This window comes from Euleptes europaea, chromosome 9 (assembly GCF_029931775.1).
Source record: "Euleptes europaea isolate rEulEur1 chromosome 9, rEulEur1.hap1, whole genome shotgun sequence".
Taxonomy (NCBI): domain Eukaryota; kingdom Metazoa; phylum Chordata; class Lepidosauria; order Squamata; family Sphaerodactylidae; genus Euleptes; species Euleptes europaea.
Genome location: NC_079320.1, coordinates 23490787 through 23514501, shown reverse-complemented (window position 1 = coordinate 23514501; position 23715 = coordinate 23490787). Strand labels below are relative to the sequence as shown.

The window sequence follows — 23715 nt, the reverse complement described above, 5'->3', positions numbered from 1 at the left end:
ACTTTCCCACACATATGCCAAATGGGTAGCTGCATCAGTTGAAGCAGCAAAATAAAACTGGAGCCCAGTGGCATTGTAGAGATTAAAAGAATTCATTCCAACATAAGCTTGCATAAATCAGAGATTGCTTCAGATGAAGCGAGCTCTGATTCACACAAGCTTATGCTGGGATAAATTCGATCAGCCTCTAAGGTGACTCTGTGCCCGTTTTGTATGCCTTGGCACAGCATTTATAAACAAGATATTTTAAAGTGCATAAGGTGACTAATGGACAAAAACAACAATAATATATGTACAACAATATCTAAATAGTCCCGGAGGTACACTTATTCAAAAGTTCATAGTAAGTAGAACTGGAAAAAAGTCTTCATAGATGAGTGATGAGGGAGACGATCGTGATGAGGGTACCTTTCGTATCCCTTTGGGAACAGTTGAATTCGTCTGTGCAACTATGTTTTTGATTTGATGCATCCTGGATTGGAACCTAATATTCGTCAGCAAACATAAGTTGCATCTTTCATCCCTATGGGAGATTTCAAGAATATATATTTTTTTAAAAAAATTGACATGGAAATATGCATATGAAACAACTCCAATTTAAAACGGGTCTGAAGAAGAAAAGGAACGATTGTCTCCCTCATCACTCATCTATGAAGACTTCTTTCCAGTTCTACTTACTATGAACTTTTGCATAAGTGTACCTCCGGGACTATGTAGATATTGTTGTACATATATTGTTGTTGTTTTTGCCTACTAGTCACCTTATGCACTTTAAAATGTCTTGTTTATCATAGAGCTACCTTCATTTATTTCAGCCGCTCCTGTGCTTACTTCCTAATAGTGCAGGGGTGTTAATTTGGGTTGCTTGGCACAGCATTGGGCAGAACCTTCCAGAAGGTTTGTCTGTTAAGCCCTAGGAGGGACCCCTCCCACCTCAGAACCCTCGCCCCCTCTTCTCAACCACCAACAGCAACAGTTTGCAGCCTCAGTGCTCCTTTTGTTTCTCCCTTTGTCGGGCAGAGCCCAAGAGCTTGGCAGCCAACCCAGTCCTCCTAGCAACGGTGTCAGGTTTACCTTCGCAACGCTCCTACAGCTAGCGAGAGAGCCGTTGCTGCAGAGACCGGCCAGAGGGAAGACTGAGATCCCCCCCCCCGCAAACCGATCCAACAGCATGGCAGAGCCACCTGGCGAACAGCCGGCGGAGGAAGAGAAGCCCGAGCCCCCGAGCCCAGAGCCCCCCAGGCAACCCAGCGTCCCCTCCAGCAAATCCCTCCAAGGCCTCGCAAGGCAGTCCAGCCATGTCATCCGCCGGCAGACCAGCAGCAGTGAGCGAGGCCCACAGCCACACCTGGACCAGGACGGGCAGCCGACCCAGGTCCCCTACCACGATCAGCAGATGGGACCGCCTCAGCAAGCAAGAGGCAGCGCCTACCAGACCCAGCAACCAAAGTTAAGTGGCCAAGAGCAAGAACCAAGAGGATCCATTTACCAACCTCAGCAGGCAAGAGGGAGCCTTTTCCAAGCCAGGGGGGGTATGCCTCAAACCCAGGACCAAAGAGGTGGACTTTTTCGGCCACCGGCCGGTGTTCAAGACCCATCAGGGGGCCCTTCTCAGGAATTTGTGGGTGGCGTGGACCAAAGAGGCAGCTCCTTTCAAGTGCCTTCAGTCAGAAGCAGCCAGAGTCAGTATGACCCGGGACATGGCCCTTACCAAGCTCATGAGCCTGGGTCTGGCCTCTACCAGCTTGGATCTGGCATTTATGAAGATCAGGTACCAGATCCGGGACCCAGAGCATTGGCAATTAAGAATGCAAAGGCTTATCTCCTGAAAACAAGTATCAAATCTGGTGTGAGCTTGTAAGTATGGGTTGAAGGTATACTCTATTTGTGACTGAATAAATAATACAGAGTGGAAAGGGAAGAAAGGAGTAGAATATCCTGAAAGGTGTCTTCTAAAACTGAATATGTAATGTGGAGTTTGACTCCTCCACTCCCTTCTTGGAGCAGTGGACTCTGATCTGGAGAACCGGGTTTGATTCCCCGCTCCTACACACCAAGCCAGCTGGGTGACCTTGGGCTTGTCACAGCTCTCTCAGCCCCACCTACCTCACAGGGTGTCTGTTGTTGGGAGAGGAAGGGAAGGTGATTGTAAGCCAGTTTGATTCTTCCTTAAGCAGTAGAGAAAGTCGGCATATAAAAACCAACTCTTCTTCTTCTATGTGATTCAAGGCAGCATATGGAGGATTCATAGGCAATCTCCCAATAACTAAACTCAGACTTGCATAGCTTCAGCAAGGGTATTATTTAGACCATACACTAGAATATGTGCCTTTAGGCCATATACTAGAATAATTTTGGACAGCATTATTGAGTGACTAATCAAATCATGTCTGAACCATAGGTTGCCAGCCCTGCAACAGCAGATGCCGGGAGATTTGTGTGGCAGTGCCTGAGGAGGGTGAAGTTTCAGGGAATGTGACTTCACATCCTCCATGATGTTTGAGGAAATTCCCCAATCTCTATGGTAAAAACCATAGTGATTGTAGTGAATCCTACAGCATCACCCGAAAGTGATGTCACATTCTCCAGCCTTACACCTGGAAGTGCGTGGTAACATTCCTGGACTATGATCTTTATCATAGTCTTAACCATATGGTTACACTATGATCTTTACCACAGAGACTGAGAAAATTCCTAGTGTGTTGCCATCTATGCTGCCCCCCATTTCCCCCCCCCCACTTTTCAAATAATCAAAGGCAGTGGATTGGAGTTGAGGGCAGGGGGTTGCCTACCACAGGTGGGCAGATGGCAAGCCTGTCATGCTGTAGACTGTTCAAGATGACCTTGCCAGGGCAAGGGAGCAAGATATAGTCCAGGTGTCCCCAACCTAGGGAAAGGGGAAATAGGGTTGCCAGCTCCGGGTTGGGAAATATCTGGAGAATTTGGAGGTGGAGCCTGAGGAGGGCAGGGTTTGGGGAGGGGAGGGACTTCAATGCCATAGAGTCCAATTGCCAAAGCATCCATTTTCTCCAGGGGAACTGATCTCTGTCGCTTGGAGATCAGTTGAAATAGCAGGAGATCTCCAGCCATGACCTGGAGGTTGGCAACCCTAAGGGGGACCCATGCCTAAAAACAAGAAAATAATAAAAACACAAAAGGCTCCTAAAACTTTTCTGGTGTTCACTACTTTTAAGGGAAAGGCAACATTAGCATCCACACTAGCAGGGAAGCACTAAAAGAGTCTTTATGGTAATTGAAAAAATATGTCACTTTTCAAAAAAGCAAAATAACAGGGTCATAGGAAAAATGTGTATTGCTTATCAATGATGTCACAGGAACTACACAATACGCACCTGTGATGCCGTCACAACCACAATTCTCTTAGCATTAGAGAAATGGAAGCAGAACTAGTCGGGGCAAGAAACGGCCTTTTCCCCATTTCCTACTGCTGTTTGCTACATTTTGAGAACTAGAAAAATATGATTTCTCCACAACAGAAGTTCTCAAAAAATGCTAAAAAATATGATTGTTTATGAAGAGCCATTTCTGTGTAGAATTTATTGTAGAGAGCCAACAATATGTCTACTTGATTTTGTGGGGCATTTATCTTCAAATTGCTAGGTATGACCATTTTGCTGAAATGTTGTCCAAAATCCTGGATGAGCAGCCTGACAACCCAGCAGACATAATTGAGAACATCAGCAAAGATGTAAAGTGTGCTCGTTTCCAGAAGAAAATGGACACCCTCCGAGACGAATATGAGAAATTGCCAACATATGAGCTGGCTGAAATGTATAAGGCTCTTTTCCAGAAGACTAGTGGAGATGGAGGAGAACAAGAAGTGGAAGAAGAAGCAGTGAGTCACTAGATTTAGATTTCAAACCTGTCTGCAAACCTGCAGTTTCCCCTAGAAAAATCCCGTCTGGCTCCATTGTGTGGATATTTTTATCCTTGTTCTGGAGCCAGGTTCAGCATTAGATATGCAAACACAGAAGAAGCCAGGCAAAATTAAAAGATCTTAAATTGCTTCCAAGAAATCCTCGGGCTTCAGTTAGGATCAACACAGGTGAGCTACTGCAAGATCTTTGAGTGGCTCTTCCGACATCCTTTTAAGCACAATTACAGCCACATGGGTTAGGGATGCCAGCTCCGGATTGGGAAATACCTGGAGATTTTGGGGGCGGAGCCTGAAGAGGGCAGGGTTTGGGGAGGGAGGGACTTCAATGCCATAGAGTCCAATTGCCAAAGCAGCCATTTGCTCCAGGTGAATTGATCTCTATCGGCTGGAGATCAGTTGTAATAGCAGGAGATCTCCAGCTAGTACCTGGAGGCTGCCAACCCTAACATGGATGCTAGATTTAAACGGGGTAGTGGGGGAAGGGAGAGAAAGATTTAACCTTTCCACCCTTGCACAGTTGTGCTAATCAAAACCAATCCTCCCAATTATATATAGAAAATGATAGTCAAATAGGACTAATAAGAGTGAGTGTAGGGATTCTACTTGCCCTGACCTGGATGGCCCAGGCTAGCCTGATCTCGTCAGATCTCAGAAGCTAAGCAGGGTCATCCCTGGTTAGTATTTGGATGGGATTCCACCAGGGAATACCAGGGTTGCTATACAGAGGAAGGCACTGGCAAACTACCTCTGTTAGTCTCTAGCCTTGAAAACCCCATAAGGGGTCGCCATAAGTTGGCTGCGACTTGACGGCACTTTACACACACACAGGGATTCTACTTAGCAAAACCATATAAGAGTGAACAGCACACACTTGATTTTTCTTTATGCATACACTGAGTTATTTTCATGCCACATTCAAGACATGTACAGATGAACGTGTGATTGAAACCACACATTTATCCAGGTACTAGTCCCTGGTTTCATTTGTAAGTGAATGTGCATTGGCCCTTTCTTACAGATATATGTACTTACATTAGTGTTGCCAGGTCCGTCTTCGCCACCGTGGGAGGTTTTTGTGGTGGAGCCTGAGGTGGGCGAGGTTTGGGGAGGGGATAGACATCAATGCCATAGAGTCCAATTGCCAAAGCGGCCATTTTATCCAGGGGAACTGATCTCTATCAGCTGGAGATCAGTTGTAAGAGCAGGAGATCACCAGCTAGTACCTGGAGGTTGGCAACCCTAAAGTACATGTAGAATTTGCATGTGTTCACTGTAACATGTGAGAAGGGTTTCCATTGTGCTGCTTTCAAAATCTGTGCAGGAGCCAACCCCTTTTATTATTAGAGGGTGTGATTATCTAACTCTGGCATTTTCCCCATCTAGCCAGAAACACCTCTGCCCAATGTAATGGAGACAGCCTACTATTTTGAACAAGCTGGATTTGGTTTGAGCTTGGAAGAATACTACCACATATTCCTTGCCCTCAAACAACTGGTCATCACACATTCAATCCAGACATGTCGCTTCTGGGGGAAAATCCTAGGAATAGAGGCAAACTATATTGTAGCTGAAGTTGAGTTTCGTGAGGGAGAGGAGGAAGAAGAGGCAGAGGAGGAAGAAACAGCTGAAGAAGGATTAAAAGAAGGAAGTGATAGGGAGGAGGAAGATGAAGATGATGAAGAAAAAGATGAGCCACCCAAACCCAACTATAAGCCTCCGCCAACAATACCAAAAGAAGATAATCGGACTGGGGCCAATAAATTCACTTATTTTGTTTGCAATGAACCAGGCAAGCCCTGGGTGAAATTACCTCCGGTGACACCTGTGCAGATCGTGGATGCCAGAAAAATCAAGAAGTTCTTCACTGGAAAGCTAGATGCTCCCATTGTGAGTTACCCACCTTTCCCAGGCAATGAGTCCAATTACCTGCGTGCCCAGATTGCCCGCATTTCAGCCGCTACCCAGGTCAGCCCACTGGGATTTTTTCAGTTTGGAGAAGAAGAAGGAGATGAAGAGGAGGAGGGAGGAGCTGGAAGAGACTCCTATGAAGAAAATCCAGACTTTGAACCCATTTCTGTGGTAGAGTTGGTGGATTCTCTCTCCAACTGGGTGCACCATGTACAGAATATTCTAATGCAGGTAGGCTTACTGCAGTCTGTGTTGATCTCATAAAGGTACCAAAGGCTTCTCAGAACAAAAAAATTCTCTGTTGCTTCAGTTTTAAAACTATAAAATGTTTCACTGTTCCATAGGAATAATTTCTTCGTGGTTGAAAGGAGAAGGTAACACAGGTTAGGTTCACTGTTTCCGGTCCTCTTTGTAATAAATGGTGGTGAAAAGTGCCGTCAAGTTGCAGCCAAATCATGGCAGCCCCCTCATGGGGTTTTCAAGGTAAGAGATCACCAGAGGTGGTTTACCATTGTCTGCCATCTGCATAGCAACCCTGGACTATCTTGATAGTCTCCTATCCAAGTACTAGCTAGGGCCAACTGTGCTTAGCTTCCAAGATCTGACAAGACTGGGCTAGCCGGGGCCATCAAGGTCAGGGCTTGTAATAAATAGTGTGGTGTAGTGGTTAAGAGCATGCTGTAGTGTGGTACAGTGGTTAAGAGCGGTGGAGTCTGATCTGGAGAACCGGGTTTGATCCCCCACTCCTCCACATGAGCAGCAGAGGCTAATCTGGTGAACTGGGTTTGTTTCCCCACTCCTACACACGAAGCCAGCTGGGCAAGTCACACTCTCTCAGCCCCACCTACCTCACAGGATGACTGTTGTGGGGAGGGGGAGGGAAGGTGATTGTAAGCCGGTTTGAGTCTCCCTTAAGTGGTAGAGAAAAGTCAGCATATAAAAACCAACTCTTCTTCTTCTTTTATTTATTGCATAAGGAGAATGCTACCATAATATTATATATTGCAGTACCAGTCTCCTTATGCAACAAATACTCATACACACTAACACATTCAGGCTGCAGTTCCTCACCCTATGCAAGTACAGCAGGTCACTGCTTATAAGAAACCAGTGTAGCTTTTTTTTCCCCCATCAAAGCACCTCTACTATCATGCAACATCCTATCTCTAGCTGCACCTTGTATCTTAGATCATCCAGCAGCCTGCTCCACCCCTATGTCTCTGGTGTGGGGGGTGTTCTTAGTGGAAGCAGACACCCACATGGAGAAGCAGATCTTCGTAGGAGGGCCACTAGAAACAGGCGCTTCTCCACACCCTGTTCTGGTTGTACGAAGTGCAGAATTGCAGCCAAAGGTAATTATTTAGTGTCAAAAGCCACAGTAATAAAGGAAGGAAACGATGTAATAAACATTAAAGATATACAGAGGGGGCAGAGAAAATCAGCCCCCAAAATGGAAAAGTTTGTAATAAAATATTCTGGATGAATAGGTCTCCTGCGTTGGCTGCAATTAGGGGTGAAACCAGAAGTGAGAGGGGGAATGCATCTGCATTCAGTTTCATATCCACTTGCTCACATGTAAATCAGGGGCAAGGAGTCAATTTATTACACAAAACAGAGCGTGCAATTGAGGGAAGCGAAATCCTCAGCCCACTCAGAGGCAGGCAATGGCACATACTACTTCCAAATGTCTCTTGCCTTGAAAACCCTATGGGGTCGCCATAAATCAGCTGTGACGTGACGGCACTTCTCACCACCATATTACAGTATGCAACAGCATGGTATTCCAAAGAGACTAAGAGCCCGTTTAATTGATTACTTAAAATGGATACCTGAGTTTATTTTAAGTCTCTGGTTTATTTGTCTGCTTAAAAAATCATTTGCTGGAGGGTTTTTTGTTGTGTGTGTGTGTGGTTTTTTTCCTGAAACTGAATCTTGATGTGCTTAGGGGAATTGAGGCTTGGCAGTGAAGGCTGTCCCTTTTTTTTTTTTTTTTTAGATTATAGTTCCATCCCAATCTTACACCACATCCAAATGTTGATTCTAACCAAATTTAATCTGGGATGTGTATAAGCCTGTATTTGTTGCCAGTCTTGCATGAATGCCTCCCTTCTCACACAGGGAACCACAGTTAGAAACAAACTCTAGTTCCCCAAGACACTCAAATGTATGTACATAAGACGATCTGAGTTAGTTCTCCGCCCTCCACACAAATCGGGATGCTAAACCTGGATTAAATGCTGGTTTCAAATTTTAGCTGGGGCCAGGAAAACGAACCCATCCTGTTAACCCACAGACATGTGTTACTCATCCATGGATAACCAGAATTAATTTCTAAGCAGGATTCTCTGTACAAGAAGGGAATGGGGAATGAGGAAGACTCACACAAGAGCCCAGCAGCAAGCCAACTTGGTGCACATCCTGTCATAATGAAGCTTAAGTGATTTCTGAGTGCAGTTTTATTGGTCTCTTTGTGCTGAGTGACTGAAGCAGGAGGCAGTTTTAAAATACCAGGCAGTTCATTCAAAGCACCTTGAGAACTCTGCCACTTATCAGTTATTTCCATGTCTCCCCGCTTTTCCTTTCCATAAGGTCCCATCAAGCATGGTTCATATTAACTGAGGACCATTGGTTCACCCTGGGATTGGTTCCCATCAATCTTGTTTTGTAACCATTGGTCCTTGGATGTAGGGACGCTGTACATGGGTCAATCCCAATCAGAAAGTAGAGGAAGAAGAGGAGGAGGACGAGGAAGAGGAGAAAGAAGATCAAGAAGAGACCCAGCAAGAAGTAGGACCTCCACTTCTCACCCCACTCTCTGAAGATGCAGGTAGAGGACATATATGCATGGGCCTTTACTCTTTATGGGCATCACTAACATGAAGTGTTGTGGCCATTGGCAAAAGCAGGCATTGGTGTTGGTAGTTCACCGCTGCACTGATGCATCATCAGATACTATTCTGTTGTTGCACTGTAATGGTATGCATCTGAGTTTTCCACATCTGTCTAGACAGTCCAGTTGCAAATGATTGTGGAACAACAGTGAAATATTCAATGATGTGCCCTGGACTGCATGCACATAGCAGTGAGTATTCCAGTAGAGCAATCATTCACCTTCTGGATCATCTTGTTCACAGAGGAAAATCCAGTTGCAAATGATTGCTATAGCACAATAACTAGCGATGCATGGATGCGGCCAAGATTTGTTAAAATTAATCAACTCAACATGTTTGTTTTCAGAACTATAGTTAGCCTTGGGAGTGGCACCCATGCCTTAGAGGATATTGAACTTTCAATGCACTGTATTAATCATTTGCAAATGAATTTCCCTGTGTGGTCTAGAGAATCTAGCTTCATGTGACTGCTGTAGTACAATATCCAATGAGACGTGTGTGCAGCCCTATTAAAGGGGACCCTTTCCTTTCTCACCACTATTGTTTCATTGGGTTGCATCCAACCAACTTAACCAATGGTGAAAAAGGAAGGAAGACTTTCGAAAAGGCTGTGCTGGAGATCATGGGACCTGCACGGACAAAAACCATACAGAATAGGAGCTATAGTAACAAAGAGAATTGAGTGAATTTGAGTGGGAAAGCTGGCTAGATCCAACCCATTTTGTACTGTTTATGTTCTATAATCCTATTCCATGCATCAATTCAGAAACAGCAACCTTCTTCCACCATGGAAGGACACTGGGCTTGAAACCTCCCAATATTTTGTGGTAGGCCCTTTCCCCCATGATGCCCAACAACGTTTTTTAAAAAAATCCTGGAGTACCCATAGGCACAACAAGGGTAGGGGCACCAGGATTAGAATTTAGCTGTTAGATCAGTGGTGTCAAACGTAAGGCCCGCGGGCCCGCTCCAGCCCCTTGAGAGCTCTTATGTGGCCCGTGAGTCAGCTGAGGCAGCTACCTCACCCAGTCTCAATCTGTGCTGGCGAGGCATGGCCTGGCCTGACAAAGTGACATTTGGGTCATATCCACCCCTCGTAACAATTGAGTTCAACACCCCTGGGTTAGATGCTGGACCAGGACTGGGTAGAGCCAAGTTCAGTTCCCACTTAACCCTGGAGCTCGCCAGGTGACCTTGGGCCAGTCACTACCTCTCAGCATAAACGGCTTCACAGAGGGGAGGGCCATGTATGTTGCCCTGAACGCTTTCAAGGAAGGACAAGATAAAAATCCAATAGAGTGACTCTTGGTGGGCTTTGGGGGGTTTATTTTCCATTCGAGATATCAATATGCACACCTCTAGGTTCAGCACTGCAGTTTATATTTTTTTGTAAATGTTCCCTGGAACAACTGTCTAACCACACAAATTTTTTATAGCTTTACTAAGCTTCAGTTTGTTTGTTCAAACAGATATTCAGAATGTCACTCCATGGTCAACTGAGGCCTCTACAAGCTTGGTTCCCCAATACGCGGTTGCAGTTCTGCAGTCCAACTTGTGGCCTGGAGCATATTCCTTTGCTACTGGCAGGTAAGGAGCAGAAAACTGGTATTATTTCTTGCCTAAGCAGCATAAAATGCATACTTCTGTTATTTCTGTTCTGTTATTTGGACCGTGTCTTATTTACAGTTGACTAGTTTCACTGCTAAAACCAGTCTGACTCTCATATTCTTTACCCATTTGCAGAGATTCCCCCCACCCCAATTAAACCTGCAATCGGACACATCCTTACAAGGCAGTAAGCCTTGCTGGAGTCAAGGCAATGGGCTTACTTCTCAACTGGAAAGGCTTAGAAGTTTAGTCCACAAATTATATTTTTGCTCAAACTATGGCCTTTTATTCTTGGCTGTTTCCCTCGTGGTCACTCCTCTCATTACTTCGGGTCTTTGTTTTGATTATACATACCATTTCCGACCATCAGTGGTCGCCTCGCTCTCCCCCCATGTTTCCCCGCATTTTGCCCGTGTTTTCAAGAACCTGTTTTCTCTTGAATTTGAAAACGCGGACAAAACACGGGGAAACGCGGGGGGGGGGGGAGAGAGGCGACCTCTGACGGTCGGAAACAGCATGCATAATCAAAACAAAGACCCGAAGTCATGAGAGGGGTGACCACAGGGGAAACAGCCAAGCATGAAAGGCCATAGTTTGAGCCAAAAAATCATTTGTGGACTAAACTTCTAAGCCTTCTCTGCTTAAAAACTTCCAGGGAAGGAGAGCTTACCACCACCTGAGGAAGCCTGTTCCACTGAGGAACCGCTCTGTTAGAAAATTCTTCCTAATGTCTAGACGGAAACTCTTTGGATTTAATTTCAACCCGTTGGTTCTGGTCCGACCTTCTGGGGCAACAGAAAACAACTTGGCACCCTCCTCTATATGACAGCCCTTCAAGTACTTGAACATGGTTATCATATCCCCTCTCAGTCTTCTCCTCTTCAAGCTAAACATACCCAGCTCCTTCAACCTTTCCTCATAGGACTTGGTCTCCAGACCCCTCACCATCTTTGTTCCCCTCCTCTGGACCCGTTCCAGCTTGTCGACATCTTTCTTAAATTACAGTGCCCAAAACTGAACACAATACTCTAGGTGAGGTCTAACCAGAGCAGAGTAAAGCAATACGATCACTTCACATTTTGGGGCAGGGAGTTCCACAATTTAACCACAGACAAAATTCCTTGGTTTGGAGGGTATTTAAATCTCCCCTTTTATAACTTTCACATTTTTTGCGAACCAGGGAAATCGTTCCTTTTCTCTACATGGCCCTGATGCACAAATGTAGATATATACAGATGGATGATGCTGAGAAATAGATATCTTGATTGTGACAAAGCTGGGGATGAGCCAGAAGGTGCATGAATGTACTACAGTGCCATGTGAAAGCTCTAAAAAAAAACAACACTGCAGCACTTTCAGCCCCTAGCTAGACCAAAATACCTGTTGGCAGCAACCTAAACCAACAGAAGAGCACCATCACTGACATTTGTTCCGTCCCTCTGCGTCTATTACTGTTCCTCTTCTCCACGTTCTTCGCATATGCTTTCTTGTTCTATGCGAGTTGTTATGGTTAGAATAAATAAACTGAAAAACTGTGAGGGAGGGCTATTATTGTATCATTTTATTTTTAAGGATAAAAACAGAAGATTGAATAAACAGCAGCCGTCATATCTGGGTTGTCTAAGGGAGTGGTGCTATTCCACCACTCTCGGTCCAATTGGGGGAACATGGCACCATCTCGTTGTGAGTTTCCCCGTTCCATTTCCCTGCATAGCACTTAAAGGACAAGGCAACGCAATGACACCGTAGCACAACTTTGCTTTATTAAACACTCCAGGCGGAGAAGATGCGGAGGCTCAGGTTTTAGCAACAGCCTTAACACGCAAGTTCACTCGACTCTTGGAAGAAGCTAAACTGGGGTTTCCCTTCAAGTTAATTTTAACACCATTCCCCCTTTTTCCCTGTAGGAGATTTGATAACATCTATATTGGTTGGGGTCTTAAATACAGTCCAGAAAATTTCACCCCTGTGGAGCTACCACAAGTGCAGACCGAGTACCCCAGCGGACCAGAAATCACAGAAGCAGCTGATCCAACTGTGGAAGAAGAGCAGGCGCTCAAGGCTGCCCAGGAGGAGGCTTTGGCTGCAGAAGAGGAGGAAGAGGAAGAGGAGGAAGATGAGGATGAGGATGATTAAACTGTAAAGAGCTGGTTGCATTGTAGTACCCCCCCCAAGAATTAATTGACCTTTTTCTATTAATGTATTAGAATAAGCAGAATACAATAAACATTTACTTGTTCGTTCATTGAAAGGAGGTGTTTATACTTTTAGAAAAATATATTTGCTAGCTAATGCAGAGCATGGTTATATATTAGCTCTTGGGCCGAGACTGTTTTCACAGGGAGATGGTGCCCCACTGTGCACTCGCTGCTGCTTCAACAGCAAAGGTACTCTCAAGCAGCAATGGAGCAACGGAGCATCCACGTGGGGGGATTCTCCGTTCTTTCCTCCATTTCCCATCAGGCCTGCCCCCATGCCCCCAGAGGGCTTTTTACCATCATTTTAAAAAAATCTGTAATGACTACAACTAAAATCAGTAGTAACTATAACATAATGACTCCATAACAAAAGAGCAACCAGGGTGGATTTGATTTAAATCAAATCGATTTAAATCACTAGTCAGTAAGACTAGATTTTAACGATCACTAGTAAGACTATATTTAAATCATGGTTTTCTAATAAACATCACTTCTTATGTTATTGTTTCATTTGGGCCACCAGGCCTTGCATTTCTTTGCTGCAGTGTTTGCATTTTGCACACATGCCTGCCTTACCCATAGATAGAGGAACTTCATTAAGATAGTCCCAAACTGGGTCTCTTTTAAGGCCTGCTGCCATTATAGATTTTCTCCTCCAGGGAGAGAATATTGTGATAAATCTCAGCCTATACACACAAATGTAATGGAATCTCAGAGGGGCTATATCTCCCAGCAGCCCTGGCTTTGGAGAGGCTGGCCTTCCTTTTTCTAGAGGGGAGGAGGACAGATACAGTTGGTAGGCCTAGGCTGGAGCAGGCTGGCAGGAAGAACAGGCCGAGCAGAAACAGGCTGGTGGAAAGCTGGAAAAGGGGGACCAAGGACTAGAGCAGAGAACTTCGGGGATTCCTGCTGCAGGACTGAAGTTCCAGGTAGAGACTTAATTGCTTGGACAATGTCAGGCGAGCCCTGGGAAGAAGGGCCTGGAACCAGTGAACTCTTATTAGTTGACTGGCAAGCACTTCAAGGTCTCGCCAAGGACTTACAGATCCCAGTTACTGTTTCCACCACCCCTTTGGATTTGCTTCTACGTTCAAGGGCCTATTCTGTACAGTTAAGTGTTAGTGCAGTTGTTGGAACCCAGTGGGACTGGGAAGAGGTTGCCAGCCCTGCCCCTCCCACACACCCCCAGTGACACCTACTCCATGCCCAGAAGATGGCCAAGATGCCCTCCCTCTAATCATCTCTAGTTAAAGGGACTAGGCCAGTAGGTGATGTGAAAGACCCCTGCCTGAGACCCTGGAGAGCCACTGCCAGACAATACTGACTCTGATGGACCCAAGGGTCTCATTCAGTATAAGGCAGCTTCCTGTCCACAAGGTAGGCAAAACTATTTTGAGTACAACCTTTAGGAATAGACTGCAGCAAAGCTTGTAGCACAGGCTGATCTACTCTACTTTTGAACTCCACTATGGAAACTGAAGATTTAGAATGCCTAGGGCAAATTTTGATCTAGTGTTGATAACGCGGCCTTTGGGGGTTACCGCACTTTGTATTCCCAGCGATGTATTGTCGAAGGCTTTCACGGTCAGGAAAGAAAATACCAAGACCACGGTTACACAGCTTGGACAACCTACAACAGGGGTCGGCAAACTCATTAGTCAAAAGAGCCAAATATCAACAGTACAACGATTGAGATTTCTTTTGAGAGCCAAATTTCTTAAACTTAAACTATATAGGTAGGTACACTGTTTATTAACTTAATAAACTTTAATTAAAGTTTTAAGTCTTAACACTGAATAAAACTTGATATCATACTTAATAGTTCTTGTAGGTTATCCGGGCTGTGTAACCGTGGTCTTGGAATTTTCTTTCCTGACGTTTCGCCAGCAACTGTGGCAGGCATCTTCAGAGTAGTAACACTGAAGGACAGTGTCTCTCACTGTCCTTCAGTGTTACTACTCTGAAGATGCCTGCCACAGTTGCTGGCGAAACGTCAGGAAAGAAAATTCCAAGACCACGGTTACACAGCCCGGATAACCTACAAGAACCAATGAACTCTGACTGTGAAAGCCTTCGACAATACTTAATAGTGATCTTATTTATTGATAAAAATTAAATTGTCAGTCCCTGCCATTTCCCCCTCCCCGCCTGGAGTCCTCGTCTGGAGTCCTGGTTTACCACCATAAAAGCCTATTGGTAGACCTGGCCTCCGGCTGAGTCCCATTGGGAGGCCAGGTCTACCCATTGGCTTTCTTGGCAGTAGACCTGGCCTCGGGAGGCCCACAGAAGCCAATTGGTAAACCTGGCCTCTGAAGGGGGACTTTTCCCCCTCCTCGGAGTCCAGGTCTACCACCAAGAAAGCCGGTGGGTAGACATGGCCTCCCAATGGGACTCAGCCAGAGGCCAGGTCTACCAAAGGAAGCCCTCCCCGCCTAACAGCTGATAGGCGGGTGGGGGGCCAGGAACCACCCAGCCGCCTGCCCAACAATAGCAGGGCTGGAGGGGAGGGGAGGCTTTAGCCTCCCAACCATTGAGGGAAAGGGGGACCTGGCCATTTTCCACAGGGGGGGGGGACAGCGCGCCCGCTCTCTCTCTCTCTCTCAGGCGCGCCGGCTCCACAGCCCGGCTGCCGGCGTGAGCGGGCGCAAGAGCAGGGGCTCCGAACCAAGCTCTAGAGCCGCCGTTTTGAGACCCCTGACCTACAAGAACCGCATCCCGCACGAGGGAGCGCTCTGTTCCCTCCCCCCCTCCCCGTATCCTTAAATGGATCCGCCCATCCCCCCCTCCACCAGCCGCAATAGTAGTACAGTCCACCGGGAGGGGCGGGACGTAAGAAGCGCGACCAATCGGAGCGGGCCCTGAGGGAAATTCAAACGCTGCAACCGAAAGGCTGCGGCAGGGAGAGCCGGCGCGATGGCGGACGAGGGGGCCGTGATGGTGTGCGTGCGGGTGCGGCCCCTCATCGAAAGGTGCCTTTCTGCGGGGGGGGGGGGGCCTTGTCCTTTGCGGGCCCGGCTGGGCTGCCTCTTGTTTGCGAGTCAGCCCTTGCCGTGGCCAACGGGCTCGCTCCCGGGTATGGGCTGAGGGCTCCGGCCGAAGCAAGAGTCTGAACCGTTGATGTTGGGGGAGGGGGGGTTAAGCCTTCCTTCCGGTCTTCCTCAAAGCCCGCAAGTGGGTTTGGGCGCCGCCTTTTTTAAAGCTTGCCCCGGAGCTGGGCTGGTAGAAATCTGCTCGATTGCATTCGTATTATTCCTTCCCCACCCCACCCCGGTTTGCCTTTGCATCGTTAGCAGTCCAAAGGCTGGGCTTTTCTCCCGCCCTGAATGAATGGGGAGCTTTGCATGGCCCTGGGTTCCTTGGAGGGCGGGGAGGGGTCTGGAAAAGGGGGGGGGAGAGAAGAGGCATGAAAGGTACACCGCGCTGGCTCCCTTGGTTTAGTACTGCTAGTATTGGCTTAGGATAAGTTCCTATCCACCACCACCCCACACACACTATTGGACCAAATCCCTCAATAAATGCTATATTCCTTTTAAATCAGGTCTTATCCTTTTCCCACTGAACCTTGCAGCATTAGCAATCCAAAGACTGGGCTTTTCTCCTGCCCTGGATGAATGGGGAGTTTTGCATAGCCCTGTGTTCCTTGGGGAGACTGGGTCTAGAAAAGGGGTGGGAGAGAAGAGGCATGAAAGGTACACCACGCTGGCTCCCTTGGTTTAGTACTGCTAGTATTGGCTTAGGATAAGTTCCTGTCCACCACCACCACCCCACACACACACTATTGGACCAAATCCCTCAATAAATGCTATATTCCTTTTAAATCAGGTCTTATCCTTTTCCCACTGAACCTTGCAGCATTAGCAATCCAAAGACTGGGCTTTTCTCCTGCCCTAAGTGAATTGGGAGTTTGGCATGGCCCTGTGTTCCTTGGGGGGATGGGGTCTGGAAAAGGGGTGGGTGGGAGAGAAGAGGCATGAGGGGTTCACCACGCTGGCTCCCTTGGTTTAGTACTGCTAGTATTTGCTTAGGATAAGTTCCTATTCTCTCTCCCCCCACCCCTCAATGAATGCTATATTCCTTTTAAATCAGGTCTTTCTTGTCCCTTTCCTGCTGAAGTATTCCTACTCACAGCCACCTATTTAGGTGAAAGATCCTGGTTTGCTGTGCCATGCACAGTCATGCGAGCTAATTCCCCATGTTAATCTGAATTACCACGTGCTTATAGAGGGGTGGTAATGGGCTGGGGGTGAGAGGGAGAGCATCTGCTTTCTAGGCATAAGGTGCCAGGTTCAATTCCCCTGAATATCCAGTTAGGAGGCTCAGGTTGTAGATGATGTGAAAGGCTTCTACCTAAGACTCTGGAGAGCTGCTACCAGTGGACAATACTGACTGTGATGGATCAAGGGTCTGGTTCAGTATAAGGTTGTTTCATGTGTTGTCATGAAAGCTGCTGGCAGTATTGTGTGTTCTTCAGTCTGATCAGCCAGACGATGGGTCTTTCCCCACCCCTACTGCTGAAATAATATAATGACTGTAATTTGTCTGTTCCTTAAGAGAGAACTCAGAGCTTGGAGGCAAAGAAACTATTGCCTGGAAAAGTGAGAAATGCAACATCTCTCAAGTGGATGGAACAAAGTTTTTCACTTTTGGTAAGCTCTTAATGGACCTTAAAACACCCAAACTGCTGGCAGGTAGGAGAAAGATGAGCTCCCATGTTGACAAGCAAAGGGCGGGATGATGCTTTATCACTGTTCTGTTTTTCAACCCCCTCACCCACCCTGTTCAAGTGGGGAGAGAAAAGGACAGGGAAGGGCCAGCAAGAAGGGACTGCCTAGAAAATCTTTGAGTTATCCCTAATTGGTATTTCCCAATGAGATCCTCGTCCTTCCAGAAGCAGCCAAGCAGTACAGCAGGCATTGTTTAGCACTGTAGTATTGGAGTGTCGTTCCTGAGTAACTATAAAACCATGTTCTTAAGTTCTTTTCTGCTGGGGTGGGGAGGCATTATAGTATTGCTCTTTGTACTAGAAGCCAGGGCACTGCTGCTGCTTTCCCCTTAAATGTCCAGCATTCCTTTAAGAGTGTTTTCAGCTGAGGAGAAGAGTTGGTTTTTTATATGCCAATTTTCTCTGCCTTTTTAAGGAGAATCAAACCAGCTGGAAGAGAACCATGACTAGCCCAAGGTCACCCAGCAGGCTTTATGTGGAGGAATGGGGAATCCAGCCTGGTCCTCCAGATTAGAGTCTGCCACTCATGTGGAGGAGTGGGGAATCAAACCCAGTTCTCCAGATTAGAGTCCACCGCTCTTAACCACTAGAGGCAGTGCAGGACACGCCTGCGTCCATTACTGTGCTTCTATAAGAAACCAAACAAGCACGCCTGTTCCTGCCATCACATCAACAATAGCACTGTGTAGAATAAAAAGGAGATAATTCATAAAGGTGTGGATTTACAATATAGACTAGAACAGAGTTGTTTTGCTGCTCTTCTTGTGGTATTGCATGCACACGTGGTGAAGGTACCAGGTGGGCCTCAAAAGGAAGGATATTCATAAGAACATAAGAAAAGCCATGCTGCATCAGACCAAAGCCCATCAAGTCCAGCAGTCTGTCCACACAGTGGCCAACCAGGTGCCTCTAGGAAGACCACAAACAAGGCGACTACAGCAGCACCATCCTGCCTGTGTTCCAAAGCACCTTATGTAATAGGCATAAAGGAATGAAAAAAGCCCTGATGGCGTCCCCAACCTTCAGAGGTGAGATGGGTGGCTGAGAGCACGGATTGTGAGGCTCATGTTAACTGGCAGGTTAGACAACCTGGGAGGAGGCCTGTCCCCAAGTATCCTGGCCTCAACCCAAGCCATTCATCCCCTGGCCTCCACTGAGTAGCAGGTGCTGGGAGACTCCTTTCTCTGCCTGAGATGCTGGACAGCTACTGCTGGTCAGAATAGACCATCCTAGGGCGGATGCTTTGACCTGTGATTGGCTAAGTAAATGGAATAACAGCAAGTGTGCCATTGGCAGTGTTTTTGGTCTAGAAGCAGCAGGGGTTGTAACATCTTTGGTACATATTGGTGTCTTATAAAGTTAATTCCCATTAGCCAGAAGATGCATTTAGTTGAAACTATGAGAGATAACTGCTTGTGGAAACAATAACTGTCCGTTGTTAAACATCTTGTAAAATAATCCAAAGCAGTGACTTTACTGTGTCAAAGGTATAATGGAGAGGCAGCATGGTATAGTGGCTCCTTTGTCAAGACTAGGATCTGGGATACCCAGGTATGAATCCTCATTCTGCTATAGATGCTTGCTGGGTGACCTTGGGCTGGTCAGCCTAGCCTAACTCACTAGTTTGTTGTGAAGAAAAAATGGAGGAAAAGAGTGATTTAAGCTCATTTGTGCCCCTATTGGGGAGAAAGGCAAGGTATAAATGAAATAAGTAATAAAATCAGTTTACTTCAGAACTGGCAACTTATCAAATCAGGGCTTGAATCTGCTTTTTCTGTGGGCTAATCCTTTGTCTTTCTCTCTCAAAGATCGAGTATTTCATTCGGAAGAAAGTACCGCTGAAGTTTATAAAGAGGTGGCTGATCCAATTATAAAATCTGCTGTTCAAGGATATAATGGTATCTTTTTAAAATATCGGTTCATGTGCATAATTGCAGCCCATGTGCATACTGGTCTGAGCTAACTTGTGCATCCTCCATAGGCACTATTTTTGCATATGGCCAGACTGCTTCAGGCAAAACCCATACAATGTTGGGAACAAAGAGTTCTCCAGGGATTTTACCCATGGCAATTGAAGATGTCTTCAAGACCATCTGTAGGGTAAGTCCTTGGGCTAAATTTCATCTTTCAGGTGCCGAAAGCATGTTGCAAGTAAGTGTTTATTTACCCGTCCATCTGCTCTGACTGCTGTAGGCTTTCCTCCTGAGCGTAGCCGTGGAGTGCCTCTCCTGCCTTCTGATCCCTTTTCCTCTCTGTGACTTCCCACTCCTGAGGGAGGAGGAGGCTGCTGTTATGTTTGCCTGCTTACCTAAAACAAGTTTCTTGAGAACCCAGGAGATACGAAACCAAAGTAGGAGATGGCAGGGCAGGTGGAGCTTTTCAGTGATGGCTTTGTTAAGGCCTTGTAGTGCTGCGCATCCTGTTGCAGAAGTTGTGTTTGAAGTTTGAGTAGTGGTCTATGCCTTTTTTATTCTTTTTTTTTTAAAAAAAGATTCCAGATAGGGAGTTCTTACTCCGAATCTCGTACATGGAGATCCATAATGAGACAATACAAGATCTGCTGTGCAGTAGCATAAGGAAGAAAAAACCTCTCGTCGTTCGGGAAGACATCAATGTAAGTAAATGAAGTTGTAAAACTCCTGGATTACAAGGAAATCATTTATGTTCTTAAAAGCTCTTGTAAGTTGGAAGGCAAAATGCTGATCCTCCCCATGTACAGCTGTGTATCTTTCAGTCTGACTAGACCAGGGATGTCAAACCGGCGGCCCATGGACCGGATCTGGCCCCCAGGGCCCTGTTATCCAGCCCCCCCAGCCTAGCTGAGGCAGCCCCCCTCCCACTCCGGGCAGGGCCGGATCTACCAGGGTGCTGGGTGGAGCAGCTGGCCCAGCACGAAAAGAGAGTGGGCGGCGGCAGAGAAGGGGCGACGCGGGCCACGGCAGCAGTAATTGAACTTTGGCTGCTGACGGGAGGCCATCCAGGCGCCCCGGGGCTGCTCGCAGGAAGGGTGAGCGCTGTGCTGGGGTTGCTCTCCGGCCCCCTTGCTTCCTCCCTTCTTCCTTCCCATCATCGGCGCACCTTTTCCGGAAAGGGAGAGGAGCCTTCCAGCGCAGTTGCTCTCCCCCTCGTGCCGCGTTCTTTTTAGTACAGCCCTGGGGTCATTTATGCATGGGAGGTTTCACCTTGGATTTGCCCCTCTCCAGATGTACATTTTCCCCATCTGAATCCCCAAAACTGTGCATGGGGGGCTTGTTTTTGAGCTCTGAGAATTCAGGTAGGTGAAATCTGCATCTGGAGAGGGGCAAATCCAAGGCGAAACTTCCCGCGCATAAATGACCTGGCTGGCTGCGAGAGGGAAAGCGTGTGCGCATGCGCTGCCATTTTAAGAACTCCGAGTGCACGCCAAGCCAGCCTTCTCCCCTTGCGCACCCCCGCTGCCTCTCCCTCCCTCTCGGCTTTAAATTCTCAGCCAGAATCTGGAGCTGGATGGGGGGGGCGGCAAAAGAGAGCACCTGTCTCGCCCCCGGGCGGTGCACACATGGGGCAGCAGCGCGCCCGGGACCTGGGCACAGAGAGCCCCAGGGCGGCCCGACAGAAGCCTGCAGAACCGGCCCAATCTCCAAGCCCTTCTGTCCTCTCTCCAGTCCCTTCCCTTCTCTCTCCTATGATCCTTTCCCGGTCCTTCTGGCGTAGAGCGGGGGCTGTGCCGAGCTGCAGAAGAACACTGAGCACCAGTGGAGCAGCTTCTAATTAAAATGGATACTAGTCATGCTGCATACCTATTCTCTCTAGTAACAGAGGAGCATGCCTATTACATTAGGTGCCGTGAGACACAGGCAGGATCATGCTGCTGCTGTCATCTTGTTTGTGGGCTTCCTAGAGGCACCTGGTTGGCCACTGTGTCAACAGACTGCTGGACTTGAGCCTTGGTCTGATCCAGCATGGCCTTCTGTTATGTAATGGGAAAGAAGCAAGTGAGTGAAGTGTTCACAGACAAAATGGAGAGTGCAGAAGAGGCAGCAGCCAGTATGATGCAGAAGGACGCTGAGGCTTTTAGTTCAGATGGTTCTTGTAGGTTATCCGGGCTGTGTAACCGTGGTCTTGGAATTTTCTTTCCTGACGTTTCGCCAGCAACTGTGGCAGGCATCTTCAGAGTAGTAAAGCCTTCGACAATACTTTTAGTTCAGAGTTTGCCAGCACAGATTCCTGCCCCCACCCCCCCACTTCGCAGCAAGTTGTAGCAACAGCCAGTATCAGAAAGAGGAGCTTTCCCCTTCCCTTTCTGGGCTTCCCAGCCAAGGTCTTTCTCTTCCTCTCTTTAATTCTCTTTTTCTTTCTCTCTTCTCACTTTCTCTCCCTCTCTTTCTCTCTTTCCTCCCTTTTCCCTGTCCCTCTGTCTCCTTTCTCTCCCTCCCTCCCTCCCTCCCTCCCTCCTTTCCTTCCTTTTCTTTCCCTTCCTTTTTCTTTTCTTCCTTCCTTCCTCCCTCTCTTTCTTATTTATTTATGTGCACATGGCCCGGCCCAACCAAGTGACATTTATGTCATACCCGGCCCTAACAAATGAGTTTGACACCCCTGGACTAAACCATGCTTCTGCACTTGAAACTCTTGTGTTCTTGATGGGGCTGAGCCATTGTCTCCCTGCCATACAAATGTTGGTTCTGTATAGCGTTGAATGCTTTAGCCACCTGAAGTTGTATCATCGCTGCCTTTGGAAATTAGGCAAGCGTCCACCAACAAGGGCAGCTTCATCTCGCTTAAGAAAATAACAAAGGGAAGTTTGCCTTGTTCTCCCTTTGTCTAGGTGCTGGCTTAAATCTGTCCTCTTTTTTCCAAGTGTTCGGGGATTCATTTCTTTTCTCTGTCTTTCCTGGTTTCTTAATGGTATGGGAGTTGACATTTGAAGGATGTTCTTGAAGGTTGCTGCTGTGCTATAACTTAAGATTTACTTGTTATGGACAAGATTGTCTTTTTTATTGCAGCTGGCACAGAACGCTCATGGGGTAGGACGGATGCACTTTAGTTGTTGAAAGAAAGGAGGCAGTGGGTTTGTGTTTCTCAGAGCAGGAGTCCTCTGTGCCATAGAGCAAACCTCACTTGGGGATGGGTCTGCTCTTTAAAGGAAGAACATTTATTTTTATCCTAGTGGGCATGCCCAAAGCAGCTCTTCTGGATCCCAGCAGCAGTTCTCGTTGGCCATTTATGCATGGGAGGTTTTGCTTTGGATTTGCCACTCTAGATGCTCATTTTCCCCATCCAAATCCTCAAAACTCAACGATAAGCCCCCATGCAGAGTTTTGAGAATATGGATGGGGGAAATGTGCATCTTGAGAGTGGCAAATCCAAAGCAAAACCTCCCATGCATAAATGACTAGTGTTTTCCTAGTAAAATAGGAATCCTTGTTAACTGTTAGCAGACACCAAGTTCCACTAAGTCAAGACAGAATTTTGCTACCATTTTGTGTTCCTGGGATTCAGAATTTAGTATCTTTCCACACAGGCCTAGCTAATTTCATTCTCATAACGCCAGCTGTAGCTTGTACCATCAACAGGCCTGGCTATCAAGGTCACTAGCGCATACCACTCTTAATTAACTGAGTGAGAATATCTGTGTGAAAATGGGAGGGGTGAGATCTCTCATCTCCTCTTGGAGCCTTACTCTGGTTTAGACCGGTTTATACCATCTAGAGACTTCTCCTGAATATCCATCCTGATTGGGAGTTGAGAGTCACCTGTCCTAGGTTCACTTTTCCATAAGTTCAGCTATGCCTTACCGTAACTGTGCTTCCTTCTTACCTTGATTTCAGCATGTCATTCTGTCGCTTTGAAGAACATCTTTAGCTTTTAAGATCCAGCTTATCATGTAGCAACTTAGCAAGAATAGCCAGCTAGATTTATTATTTTATTATTGCCATTTGCCTATTGACTATGCAACTTGTATTTTATCATTTTCTTTAACTTTTCTATCAATAAAGCTTTTTAAGCTACATTATTGGAGTTCACTGGCCTAAGCCAGAGCTGCTCAGTTACTCTACCAACCCAAAAACAGGATCTCCGTCTTCATACCCTATTTTTAAAAAGAGATGTGTTCCCTGACATTCAGCTGCCACCCCTGCTACAAATCAATGATAAAGCAATAGAGAAGACTGTGTGTGTGCAATGCAAGAATATTCTGGCTTCTTTTTTAGAGGAACATCTATGTGGAAGATCTGACTGAAGAGGTGGTGGTTTCCCCAGAGCAAGTTATGGACTGGCTACAAAAAGGCGAAAGTAAGATTTGGTCTCGAGTGGGGGAACACAGTTCCAACACCCATTGATACCAGCTTTGTGTCTTATACTAATTGGCACACCTGTTTCTATATGTAACTTTGTTTGCTTTTAAACAGAAAGCCGACATTATGGGGAAACCAAAATGAATGTGAGAAGTAGCCGTTCCCATACGATCTTCAGAATGGTAAGCTGTCATGGCTGTAGTTCAGCATGTTGTAT

General features: G+C 46.7%; 2 protein-coding genes across 2 annotated transcripts in view; both read left to right on the top strand.

Annotated features, from left to right (window-relative positions):
• The first annotated feature begins 1171 nt into the window (after positions 1–1171).
• On the top strand, positions 1172–12449 carry LOC130482665 (radial spoke head protein 6 homolog A-like). The gene is made up of 6 exons (XM_056855475.1): positions 1172–1857; positions 3622–3856; positions 5282–6037; positions 8495–8633; positions 10167–10284; positions 12213–12449. Exons 1-6 carry the CDS (start codon positions 1172–1174, stop codon positions 12439–12441), a joined length of 2163 nt encoding a protein of 720 aa, XP_056711453.1. The 3' UTR covers positions 12442–12449.
• Positions 12450–15416: 2967 nt separating this feature from the next.
• CENPE (centromere protein E) overlaps positions 15417–23715 on the top strand; it is a 66896-nt gene continuing 58597 nt past the window's right edge. Inside the window, exons 1-7 of the mRNA XM_056855829.1 lie at positions 15417–15472; positions 17055–17149; positions 19035–19124; positions 19208–19326; positions 19718–19840; positions 23415–23496; positions 23613–23680. Coding sequence (XP_056711807.1) covers positions 15417–15472; positions 17055–17149; positions 19035–19124; positions 19208–19326; positions 19718–19840; positions 23415–23496; positions 23613–23680 — 633 coding nt within the window. The remainder of the gene's footprint in view (positions 15473–17054; positions 17150–19034; positions 19125–19207; positions 19327–19717; positions 19841–23414; positions 23497–23612; positions 23681–23715) is intronic.

What these genes read in the sequence shown, in the direction of transcription:
- LOC130482665 (XM_056855475.1), top strand. Translation starts at nt 1,172, where the DNA reads ATGGCAGAGCCACCTGGCGAACAGCCGGCGGAGGAAGAGAAGCCCGAG. An exon ending in ATCAAATCTGGTGTGAGCTT is followed by an intron (nt 1,858 to 3,621) that starts GTAAGTATGGGT and finishes TCAAATTGCTAG; the next exon opens with GTATGACCATTTTGCTGAAA. An exon ending in TATTCCTTTGCTACTGGCAG is followed by an intron (nt 10,285 to 12,212) that starts GTAAGGAGCAGA and finishes TTTTCCCTGTAG; the next exon opens with GAGATTTGATAACATCTATA.